The sequence below is a fragment of the Conger conger genome, chromosome 9, assembly GCF_963514075.1.
Source record: "Conger conger chromosome 9, fConCon1.1, whole genome shotgun sequence".
Lineage (NCBI taxonomy): Eukaryota > Metazoa > Chordata > Actinopteri > Anguilliformes > Congridae > Conger > Conger conger.
Window position 1 is genome coordinate 24,210,557 of NC_083768.1, and position 12,537 is coordinate 24,223,093.

The 12,537-nt window shown below is 42.2% G+C and overlaps 1 protein-coding gene across 1 annotated transcript; it reads left to right on the plus strand.

The window, feature by feature from the left end:
- The first annotated feature begins 629 nt into the window (after window positions 1–629).
- On the plus strand, window positions 630–11,294 carry tfap2e (transcription factor AP-2 epsilon). Its single transcript, XM_061255618.1, has 7 exons — window positions 630–832; window positions 2,230–2,676; window positions 4,753–4,807; window positions 6,297–6,528; window positions 8,149–8,267; window positions 8,466–8,604; window positions 10,920–11,294. Exons 1-7 carry the CDS (start codon window positions 806–808, stop codon window positions 11,176–11,178), a joined length of 1,278 nt encoding a protein of 425 aa, XP_061111602.1. The 5' UTR covers window positions 630–805; the 3' UTR covers window positions 11,179–11,294.
- The last annotated feature ends 1,243 nt before the right edge of the window (window positions 11,295–12,537 follow it).

A 12,537-nucleotide genomic window follows, 5' to 3' on the forward strand; every position in this document is an offset into this window, starting at 1 on the left:
TTTGACTTAAATTGTTGCTTACTACGAATAACTGTGCGCGACAATATAAAGAACAAGATCAGGTCACAAAATAAATACATGAAATCTAATAAATAGGCTCCATCACATAGTTTTTAAAAATAGGAAAAAAAATTGTATTGGAAAACGGCGCAGAAACTAGATTGTCTTCGATTCGAACTAAAAAAAAAAAAGCACGGTATATTGTCTGAAATTGGTTTAAATGTACCATGATCTAACTGTTCTAAAGTGGTGCAATCCAGAAAAGAATTTACGGTAGAATCAATCAAAATAGGCTATTGTTTTTCGCTGATCATTGTCTATTTGAGATTAAAGTCAGTGCAACATGAAGAATAAAAGCTATCAGACATTATTTGGTAGCCTAAACAATAACCCAAAAAGTACTAATAAATATAGTCAAATAAAGGAAAATATTTGGAACAAATGAATAAAAAGATGAATTGATCATGAATGAAAAAAAAGAAAGGCTAAAGGATTGTCTCTTTAAGGATGTTAGACCACCGCCCCCTCCCCCTATTATGTGTACCATGGAGCGCGCTCAAAAAACTATAAGTAGCGCGCTTGGAGCACACCGAGAACACTTTCGCATTCTCAACTTGCGCAACCAGTAGCTTTGCGAGAAGAGCGTATGTAATCAGATTAAAACAAATATTCATACAGTACCTTAATGGATCTTCCGAACAAACGAAAGAGTTCTGGATCGTAGCTTTCCAGGAGTTTGTGTGAGGACACTGCAAGCAATCACCCAGAACCGGAATTTGATCTATATAGGCTGTTCATCAGTCTGATGTTAGTCCACACGTACTCGACTATGGTGAGTCCCCACGCCCTTATCTGCGATAAGACCATATCTGGCCTACAGAGTCCGTGCGTATCTTGAGCGCATGGGTAGCCTACCCATGTCACTCTTCATGGACCTGAAAGTGCACACATGCTAGAAGTTAAGGCTGTCAGTCCGGTCACTGTCACAGCAGCGCTCGCGCTCATTGCAGCAGTCTTGAGGAGTCTGCTCGGACTGGCGGGGAGGGAATTTTTTTTACATTGCAGTGATGAATTATGGCGCGTGTATCCTGTCCTTCGAGGACAGGGAAATTGCATTTAGCATTTGTGCTATCTTTTCTGAGAGTACACTATTTCATGATCCGTCTTCAACTGGGTTCTATACTCTATCGAACTCGTTAAATTTCCCTGAAATATGGTCGTACGTGCGATACGTCGCTTTAATGGATTTGATGCTCAAGAGACTAGTTTTTGTAGGCTACACTGAGCTGACATTGTGAATTTGTGTGTCGCCTAATAGATTTTGATTTGTTCCACAACAGAATTGATCAGAGTGACCTAGATATCACCATTGTTCATCCATTTTTATCCAAATCGAAATATAACTTAGTAAATATATTGTCTGACAGCAAATGCAAATTATAATTTACTAAAAATACAATTAGGCTTTGTCATTAAAACAGCGTATTACAAATTAGTAGAAACAAGTCAGATGTCATAAAAAAGGTATATCTTTCTAATAAATAAAAGTTCAAACATCTGTTATTTTGATATGGACAGTACGTTCAGGGAATGTACTTGCTACATGCACAGACACCTGATGACTGGACTGCGTAACGCATGTTTTAAACACAGTTGAAGTGGAGCTATAGCCTATTTTATTTAGCCTACTTATACATGTATATTAATTCATTTAAATTAACCATTTGCCATTTAAATGACAGAACAATTTAAATAGTCGTGTGAAAATATAGCATGCTGAAGTATAGGCTACTATTATTTCACAAGGGAACATGTTGTTTTTGTAGCCAGTACTTTCAACAACTTTAGCGTTTATAAAAAATCACAACAAATATAAAGGTGCGAAAAAGACAGCGCAGCATATTCAATGACTGTTTTTTTAAGTTTTCTTAAACCAATAGATCGCTCACATTTAATGATGGAATTAAACGAGATTTTAATTTAATAGTGCTCCACGTTGAAAAAAGTGCATTCTTCCTCTTCATATTATTATTTCTGTTACTACTACTACTACTACTACTACTACTACTACTACTAATAATAATAATAATAATAATAATAATAATAATAATAATAATTCGTTTCAGAATTGTTATTGAACTTTACTTTTATGTGGAAACTGGTGTGATTTCATCAAAATAATTCCACCACCTCCTTCTTTCCACTGACTCATTGGATTTGTCTGTGCAGGACCGAGCTGATGGACTGACCGGCTCCACGCCGAGTGGCCGGCTCTCACAGCTCTCTTCACTAAATCAAGCAGCCTACTCGTCGGCCCCTCCGCTTTGCCATACACCGGCCTCCGATTTCCAGCCTCCTTACTTCCCCCCGCCCTACCCGCAGCATTCGCTCTCGTATTCCCAGAGTCAAGATTCCGGATACCCACACCTACCGGACCCCTATGCGTCCATCAATCCCATCCATCAGCACCAGCCAGCGGCATGGCACTCACAGCGGTCTCGGCAGGAGGAAGCTGGGCTCTTATCACAGTCTCATCGGGCACTGAGCCTTGACCCCAGGCGGGAGTACCCCGGTGTATCGCGACTTCTCCATGGACTAGGGGAGGGGGCAACTGCGCTTGGAGAGGGACCTCTAGGAATGCACGCAGTCAGTCATCACAGTCTTGACGACATACAGGTGGGTCTCTGTATGTTCTTGTACTCTTTCTAGGGTGTATTCTTGTTCATGGGACTGGATAAACCATGCGTAATAATCATATTATGCCTGCTCAAGAAACACCACATCTGCTCGTGCCAATAGGCCTACATTGCATCCTTTCAATAATTTCTTAAAGCACAAAAAGTGGAAAAAGCTAATAAAAAGTATCTCAATAAAATGTATGTAACGCTGCGTTTTGTCTACTGAATGAATTTGAAGACAGCACAAAATATAGGTGTATGTGGACGTTACAAGTATATAGAACATAGCAAGGCATTATCTTATAAATCCTGTTTTAATTTTTCATGGTCATCTCTGGAATAAAATTGTCAGATTAGCAGAATAGGGTCGCAGGCAGATGACCATTGCTCGACATGGAAAGCGCGTGATGCGGTTTATAGGACAATGTTGTATCGCGTGTGTCATCCACCATGCGTTTGTCACTTGTTAGCCTATTGCATTACTGCACCAATTCCGTAACATTGTCGTACACGGGCCGAGGAAAGCGTCGTCAGTTTACAAATTGTTACTTTAAAATTAATGCCTGACCGACGGTTCCCAGCAGTGTTCTCTAATTTATACAAATGTATTTAATTTAAGATGTTGGTCAGTCTATTTCAAAAAAGCTACTGTCATTGATTCTCCTTTCCCATTTCCTATGCTTTTACACCAATAATCTTTTTTTTAAAATTACCTATAAATATCACACACAAACTGACCGAAAGATAACATAATAGCGTTATTGTAATTTTAATTAATAAAAAGTTTAGCTTTTAAATAATAGTATTTTATTTACGAATAGCGCATCATTGAAAACCCAATAACGTGCTCAATTTGCAACTGGAATTATAACATGACCTGCCTTAACAAGTCATGATTAGGTTGTGCATCTAAAACAAAAAAAATATTTGCAAAAGGTTAATAAAGTTTTACATGAACACCAATATTTATATCAAATCAAGCTCCCGGAATCGAAATTTTGCCTTCAAAATAAAATATGTCACAACATTGAAGATACATGCAGGTCGATTTCACTGTAGCATAATGATCATGGAGTTATTAACATATAAAGGAAGCGAATGGTGATCGGTGTATTGGCCGCAACTATTAAATGAGTAATAGTCCAGGCTTCTCTCATTTACTTTAAAAAGAGTTCATTGAAACACATGTATTAGACTCGGAACGTAGTGTGCAAGGCGAGAAATATTAATCCGAAATGTACAAATATGGAGAATGTTCGTGCGCATCGTGCCCAACAGAGATGGTGTAATTTCATACTCTTTAGCCTATGGTTTAAACATATCCTGAAAAAATACAACAATTAAACAATATTTGTACAGCATTTAGACTTGTAGATGGGCTACACTGGTTTGTCTTTGGTCTGTGGATGTAAGCAGCTGCTGTGAAATTCAGCGCGTGCGAAAGTCCTCTTGAAACGCTGAAGTGAAATACAGGAAGCCGAACAAACACGCCGGCGTGCTCCGCTAAATGCTCCGGGGACCAGAGGAACCCCTGACTATTATAGCTACTCTGCAGAGGATTATGTCGACTGTCTGTTTTTTCCATTTACAACAATGTTCATTTCAGTGTTTGTTTGACATGTTTCTAAAATATGACAGTTATTTCCCGAACATTTATTAATGTCCAGAAATATTTTTTTTCATTAAGACCTTAGCCCACCTGCGTCCCATGAATATTGCAATGTCCAGAAATTGCTCAGGGTAAAACGATCTCTTCAAACCTGTTCAGGGTTAAATCAGTGCACACCTGTTGTTAGACACCTCCCTGCTGCGACCACCCCTCCATATCCCTGACGCTATTGGATAAACCACACCGCTGAGCCTTTCCAGACAGGAGCTTCTGCCTACATCAATTCAAAATACTACTCGTATTGTAGGGGATCATATCTGCATTCCACTGTGCCGACTATACTGAAGTGTTGCTGTACAGAACAGGGAAAATCACAGGAGCGTTGTGGATCCCTTATAAGTAGCCCAGTTTGAGGTGCTTTACAAATCATTGGCACTTATGACATAATCTATCTGTTCACCACAGGTAATGGAGGAGGGGTCAGCCCTGGGCATCTTGGATCACTCTGTCATTAAGAAAGGTGAGAGAGCATGGGGTTTGTGTGTGTGAGGGTGGTTTATGAGATGTACAAGTGCACATTCATTTATGCAGTACACTGATATGAACAAACGTGCACATGAACAGACCATACAACAACTATTTTGCTTCTGCATATTCTTCAAAGCCCTGCCTCACCCGGAAGGCAGTTTAATAAATCTCATGGACTGTACATGAGGTCATAGTGATGCAGTCATGTGAGAGGCGACAGAATAGGCCAGCCAAAGAGAGGGAAAGAGAAGAATGAGGTATGCTGTTTGGTCATCTTACCCTTTAGCTAGCAGGAGTGCATGTGCACAGTATTTTCTTCGCAAAAGTAAATATCCACTTTCATGAATGTGACAAATTGAAAAATTATGTCACCCAATTTGTTAGCCTTAAACATGAAATAAACCTACAGATATGAATAATAACTTTTAGGGGTGAACTAATAGTTTACATTGTAATTGTCCATGTTTACAATACATGTTTACATGTTTACAAATGCATCCAGGGTGTTCACATTTCATGCGGATCTGGCCAGACCACTTAAAAATACACGAGTAAATGCATTCAAGACACATTGGAGAATTGAATTCTCCAAACCACAGGGCCACATTGATAAATCAAAATTGCATCTCCAATCCACATACTAATATCACGTGGGCGAGGAGCGGATTAAGTGCATGTCCAGGAAAGAAATACCAGTAGCAGTTGGTACTATATATAACTAATATAAAACGTACGAAAAATAACTTCACATTCTGGATATTGCTCGTGTTAATGCCAGGTTTATAGGGCCAAATAGGGCCGACGTATGCTTTGTTCAATCGCTCAACGGATTCACTACATTTCCCCGTATAAAGTACGGCTCCGTATTACCGCACATAGCCTATAGAAAAGCGTAGAGAAGAGCCTGCCTGGGAGCGAGGCATTATGAGATAATTTATGTACGGGATTGAAGTGGGGAATCGCGCGCCACCCACTGAGAATAAAAATCAGCTATGCTTCATACATGCATTGCAAAGCCGATGCAAAATATATAGTATATGTATATATTAACAAAGTAACATAGTCTATTGTCTGTACTGCTGCCATCAATTCGCTTATGTGAAAATGTTACGTGCGTGTGTGTGCTATTGGGAAATGCTATTTGTTAGAGGTGAAAAGGTTAGACGCTGTTTCGTTGGTTTCACTGCATGTAAATGATCACACAAGACAGAAGTTGGGGGACAGATGAAAGTGCAAATGAAACCAGGTTTTTAACGTCAATTTTCCAGTTGAATAATTGTCTATTTGTATAGTTGAAAAAAGATTTCCATTTTAACCGTCAAAGAAGTAAGCAAGCAGACCAATACAAATAGCACACTGACAGCAGTTGACACCTACATAGAGGAAAGTGTAACACCAGACACAGCCAATAACAGACATTTCATTAAATGCAGAAAACATACAAAAATTAATTAAAAAACAACCATTCTCCCTTTCCTCAGTGCCCATTCCCTCCAAGCTGAATGGATCAGCCCTGTCTGCCCTCTCCCTCAGCAAAGAAGGGCTGGGTCTGGGAGGGGTGTCGAACCCGGCCGAGGTCTTCTGCTCCGTCCCAGGACGCCTGTCCCTCCTCAGCTCCACCTCCAAGTACAAGGTGACAGTGGGGGAGGTGCAGCGCAGGCTGGCCCCGCCCGAATGCCTGAACGCCTCCCTGCTGGGTGGAGTCCTGCGCAGGTGAGGGGTGCGTGTGTGTGTGCATGCGTGCGCATAGGTATGTGTGTGTGTGTGTGTGTGTATAGGTGTGTGTGTGTGTGTCTGTGTGCATAGGTGTGTGTGTGTGTGTGTGTGTGTGTGCGCATGTGTGCGCATGTGTGTCTGTATGCATAGGTGTATGTGTGTGTGTGCATGCACATGCGTGTCTGTGTGCATAGGTGTGTGTGCGTGTGTGCGCATGTGTGTCTGTGTGCATAGGTGTGTGTGTGCAGGTGTGTGTGTGTGTACGTGTGTGTGTGTGTGTGCGTGCATGCGTGTGTATGTGTGTACGTGCATGCGTGTGTATGTGTGTGCGTGCATGCGTGTGTATGTGTACGTGCGTGTGGTTTTTAGGATGGGGGTCAGTTGATGAGGATGGAGGCATGTAGGCATGGAGTGTTAAAGAGACTGTGAATAGGAAAGTAAAGGTGTGTTCACATTAGCTGATTGGAAGTACACAGAGGCACAACAATGGATCTTTCCCATGTGTCTTGACCAGTCTGGTTACTACTCTGAAACCAGTTATACTCAAGAGGAGGTGGTCATGCTATGTGGCTGTTCATTAAGGCAGTGGACCCAGGGTGTATGCTGGTTTTCATCCCAATTATTACTGAATTGTTACAAGCTGCCAATTGTTCTTATCTTGACATGTTTATGCCAGTTGACTTTATTAAGGCAATTTTATGTTAGAAATAGCTATACACACAATTAATATTGCCTGCTCACATCCTCAGACGTTGATTCTAATTCTTGTAGAAAGAGGTTACATTTGATTCAATTATATACTGATATGAAATCAGTTTGGTCCTAATTGTTCAAAGACTGGAAACCTTGTGAAACTAAACTATTTAAAGAGATCAAAGTCAATGCCGATAACAAGAAGCCAAACCTGCATAGTGTTGAATTAAGATTAATAAAATAAATTCTAGTAGAACATAAACATGTTTTTAACAGCCTTAATTGATCAAAAAGCAGCATATACAGTGGGTCCCCAGGACGGAGACGTAACCACCTGGGACCTACCCGGGAATAGGGGCAGGTTTCAATGAAGCTTTCATGTCGGTTGAAAAACATCTGAATTCATTTGGAAGCCTTGAAAATCTGCCTTACTGAACAGAAGGCACCGAAAATAAAGAGGAAATGGAGAGAGATTGAGAAAGTTAGTTATGAGTGTGCGTTCATAAAGTGAGCCATCCTCTTCCTTTGACTGCCCAGTACTCCACAGGTTGGGAGGATGAGGAGAGGACAGGGCGAGAGAGGACAGAGTGAGAGAGGACAGAGAGAGGACAGAGTGAGGACAGAGAGAGGATAGAGTGAGAGAGGACAGAGAGAGGACAGAGTGAGGACAGAGTGAGAGAGGACAGAGTGAGAGAGGACAGGGCGAGAGAGGACAGAGTGAGAGAGGACAGAGAGAGAGAGGACAGAGAGAGCGAGAGGACAGAGCGAGAGAGGACAGAGAGGACAGAGAGAGAGGACGGAGAGAGGACAGAGAGAGAGAGGACGGAGAGAGGACAGAGAGAGGACAGGGCGAGCGAGGACAGACAGAGGATACACATTTGGTAGAGACATGTCGCTCACCAGCTCACCGCTTCCTCTCCGCAGAGCAAAGTCAAAAAACGGCGGCCGCTGTCTGAGGGAGCGTCTGGAAAAGATTGGCCTCAATCTCCCTGCCGGACGGCGCAAGGCAGCCAACGTCACGCTGCTGACGGCGCTGGTGGAGGGTGAGTGTCTGACTGGCTGACACAGACGACAGCATTCGCACCACCGCGGGGCTCCGAAGGGAGCGATTCACGCAGTGCGAGACAAGATGGCGGGGAGGAAAACACACGTGAAGGGACGTGCCGACGGGCGCCCGGTCTGACGCAGCGTCCCGATCTCTCCTCCGAGGCTAATGTCCCTCTCTGTCCCTCCCTCCTCAGGAGAGGCCGTGCACCTGGCCCGTGATTTCGGCTACGTGTGCGAGACGGAGTTCCCCTCCCGGGCCATGGCAGAGTACCTGTGCAGGCAGAGTGACCCGGACCAGCTGCACACCCGGCGCAGCATGCTGCTGGCTACCAAGTAAGGCCCCGCCCACATGAGTCACATGCCTTATCTGAGCTCCTCCCACATCAGGGCACCTCCCTGTCCACACGTGAAAACAGAGGTCCTGCTGCATTTTAAATGGAAGACATAAATAATTTCTTCTTCTATTTCGACTAGTTACACTTTTCAAAATAAAGAAAAAATGCATGCAGCATTAGTTAGCGTCGTGACACAATTCTTTAATTTAATGAGGGAGCAACCTTAAAAGATAAAATAAAATGACTCAATAAGCACACTTGATCACTGAACCCAATTTAAACGGCACCATCAACCACCGATGAGCTTTACAAGGATCTGGTGTGTCAAGTTCATGAGAATAATAAATCTTTTTATTCCAAGCCTTTTTATCTGTATATGTATTTTACAGATTTTAATACAGATAATTTTATTTGCAGTTTGAACAAAAACCCCAAAACAAAACACTTGTATAGCTAGCTGGCTGTTAGGTTTGATTAATTTCTTGCAACAACCATCACCTCATAAAAACAAAATGCTGTATGCAGATTCTTTGTATTGTCACTAATCGATCATTTACCTGGTTATATTATCTTTTTATGGGTAAATAGATTTATACATAGAATTATACAGCCCTGGTGGCCATGCCTTTAAACTGTCATTTAGTAAATCTCTTATTGCATTATTAAGAAGTATTCCAATTGAAGATGGATTCACTCATAAGTACCGAATATTTTTTAACAGAAGAACAATTTTATTTTAAATAATTGTACTATAACAAAGGAGTGTGGTTTTGGAAAATTAGTTTTCCATCACTGTTAACATGATTTTGTATATATTTATATTTATATATCTATACATTTAATATATAAGTGCACAGCTGTAATGGTAGTACAGATGCAATCAAATAAACTTTTATTTGGCGAACCTGAAATGAACATGCATGACAAGGGTTTCCCCATCTATCAACCTGCCAACTGTTCAGTTTGTGTAATCACATCTGTGTATTTATTCATTTATTGATAACAGTTAATTCAGTTATAAAAAATATTTTAGATATTTAAAATCTTTTTATTTTACAATGATAGTTGAAAGTTTTTGGAACAAATTATATTATATTAAATATCCCCCATAAAAAATGGATAGCCCTCTTACATTACAAAATAAATGTACGAGGGCTATCCATAAAACATTAGTTAGAAATAAATTAAATTAACTATTTTTGATATTTCAATTGACATTTTTTTAAATCAAAATAAATCTTAAAGGAATTCTTATTGTTGAATCTAAAATGCGACAGCAATGCTGTTTTTTCATCAGCTGTAAAATGTATGATACGTTGCTGCTCATAATCTTGTAGCATTCCTGAAATGCAGATTTATTGCACACACTGGGTCTCCTCACCAGGGCATGCATTTAAATTTAAATATGAATGTCCCAGATTTGACAAGGATGAAAATAATTTTTGCTACTAAATTACTTGCTCTGGTTTGCATCAGCAGAACTGCAGTGTCCACTCCTTTACCGTTACCTTTTTTCTTATCACCATTACATCATCTATGAAAAACGTGTATTTCTTTAGTCTTCTGTTTATATATGTTGTAAAGCTTTCGGCAATTACTCTCAGGCGATATCGCGAAACGTGGCTGTTTCTCCCAGTCTGCTTGGTCGTCCGGTGTGTGTGTGTGTGTGTGTGTGTGTGTGCGTGCCTGTGCCACTTTGCCCTCAGACATATGGCAATGGCAGCTACGCCTATGACGGACTGTTCTGTTGCGTTTGCTCCTGCCACTCAAAGTGACGGAAAGTGTTGCTGTAAATTTGGGCGCGCATAATCACGCAGCAACACCAGCAAAATCTGCATCATGCTAATGGCTCATAGTGAGATGTTAAATGCTTAGAGAAACATACAAACAAAAAACAACAGATCTGGTCTGAAACGTACATCAAAGGCTGGGAGCAGTATGCGATTTGAACGTGCCGCTCGGGTGAATCCGTGGAAGGTGTCGGCTGCAGACAGATGTGTTCAAAAAAGTCAAACCTATGCAAGCGATCCTGTACGTGGATGTTTACGTTTACATTTTACATTTGAGTCATTTCACAGACACTTTTGATCCAAAGCGACTAACAATAGCATTGGTTCTTCAACAAGTTAAAAGCATGAAATCCATGAATAGCAAAACATGCATCAAGAGCAGTTATAACCAACAACGATAGTGATCGTAAGTGCAAGGTTTTTCTTTTATATATAGAAATGCCTTTCGAGAGACATTAAATGCTTAGAAAATGGATGTGATGGCTTTCTAGCTCAACAAATGCTGTGAATGCTTCACCCACAGGCAAATCTGCAAGGAGTTTATTGACCTGATGTCCCAGGACCGGTCGCCCCTGGGTGCGGGAAGGCCCACCCCCTGCCTGGAGCCCAGCATCCAGGGCAACCTGACCCACTTCAGCCTGCTCACGCATGGCTTCGGCACCCCTGCCATCTGCGCCGCCCTCTCCGCCTTCCAGAGCTACCTGCTGGAGGCCGTCAAACTGCTGGACAAGGGAGAGGGGGGAGGCAAGGGCCATGACAAGGACCTCAAGCACCGCAAGTAGCCCTCCCCCCCCACCCCCAACGACGGAGAAATGGACTCACCCACACTGGCGCTCCTCCTGAATGGAAGAGCGGAGTGATATTTATTTATCTTTCTGGCCCCTTTGCACCCACTTCTTTCTCGCAGACAGGATTTGCAACAGCAGTACTGTTACTCCCTCTTGCCTCCACAGGATTACGGGACTTGAACTCTCGGCCCCCGCAGTGGCAGCAACCACCTAGCCCCCCCCCCCCCCCCCCCATTCCCAGCCCTGCCTTATGGTCCCACATCGATGATGTCACTACAGTTGTTTAAATGGAGGATGTTTCATTGATACCTCAGAACAGGCAGGCGGTGTGCATGTTATCCTGTGTGTATGTTAAGTGTGGCATATATGTGTGTGTGTGTGTGTGTGTGAGTGTTGGGGGGGGGAAAGGTCTTGTGATGGAGATTTATTTTGAAAAGAGGGTTTCTGGCAGCTCAGTTGGGGTACTTAAGTGTATTTTAGGGGTAGTACCATTCTCTAAAAAGCTGTTTTGTACTTGTATCATTTATTATTACTATTACTATTATTATTGTTGTTATAATTGTATTATGACATAAATGTAATATATTAAAGAATGCCATTGTTACCTGTTCTTTGTCTAGATTGTGAATCCATGTCTTGTCCTACGAGGTGAGGGGTATCACAATATTGGTTGTCCACATATTCTTACATGAAAAATCCAGCTAATCACATAGAATGAATAGTATTATAATTATAATTATAATTATTGTAGACATTTACCAGACCCTTTTATCCAACGCAACTCACAGTTGATTAGACTAAGCAGGGGCCAATCCCCCCTGGAGCAATGTGGGGTTAAGGGCCTTGTCTTATTGTGGCTACACCAGGGCTTGAACCACCAACCTTCCAGATCCCAGTCAAGCACCTTAGACACTATGAAAATAAAAACCTTCACTTGGGAAAAGCATAGAGCAGGGCGGCAGTGCTACAGCGTCAGCCTCACTAAAGCACTGGCTTTGTTTAGTAGCGTGCGCTAAGGTCTGGTACCATACCCTGACTGAAAGGCAGCTCACCAGGGCAGCTTGGCGCTGTGAGCCTTGTTGCTCACCGGTGCCCCCTCTGGTCCTCCCGGGGCCTGCAGCCTGCGTGAACCGAGCGCACACACAAACACTGCAGAGTGAAGCAGAAACGGCAGCTGGCAGCCCGGGCCCCAGAGGGTATGTCCCGTCTGCACTCCTCAGTCCATGAAGGATGCAGCCGTGATGAAAGGAGCCGGCGAATAGGACTGGGAATTCCAACCAGGAGAAAATAAAATATCCGAGATACCATTTCGTATGACTTTTAAAAAAAGAGCGTGCTGTGTGTCACAATTAA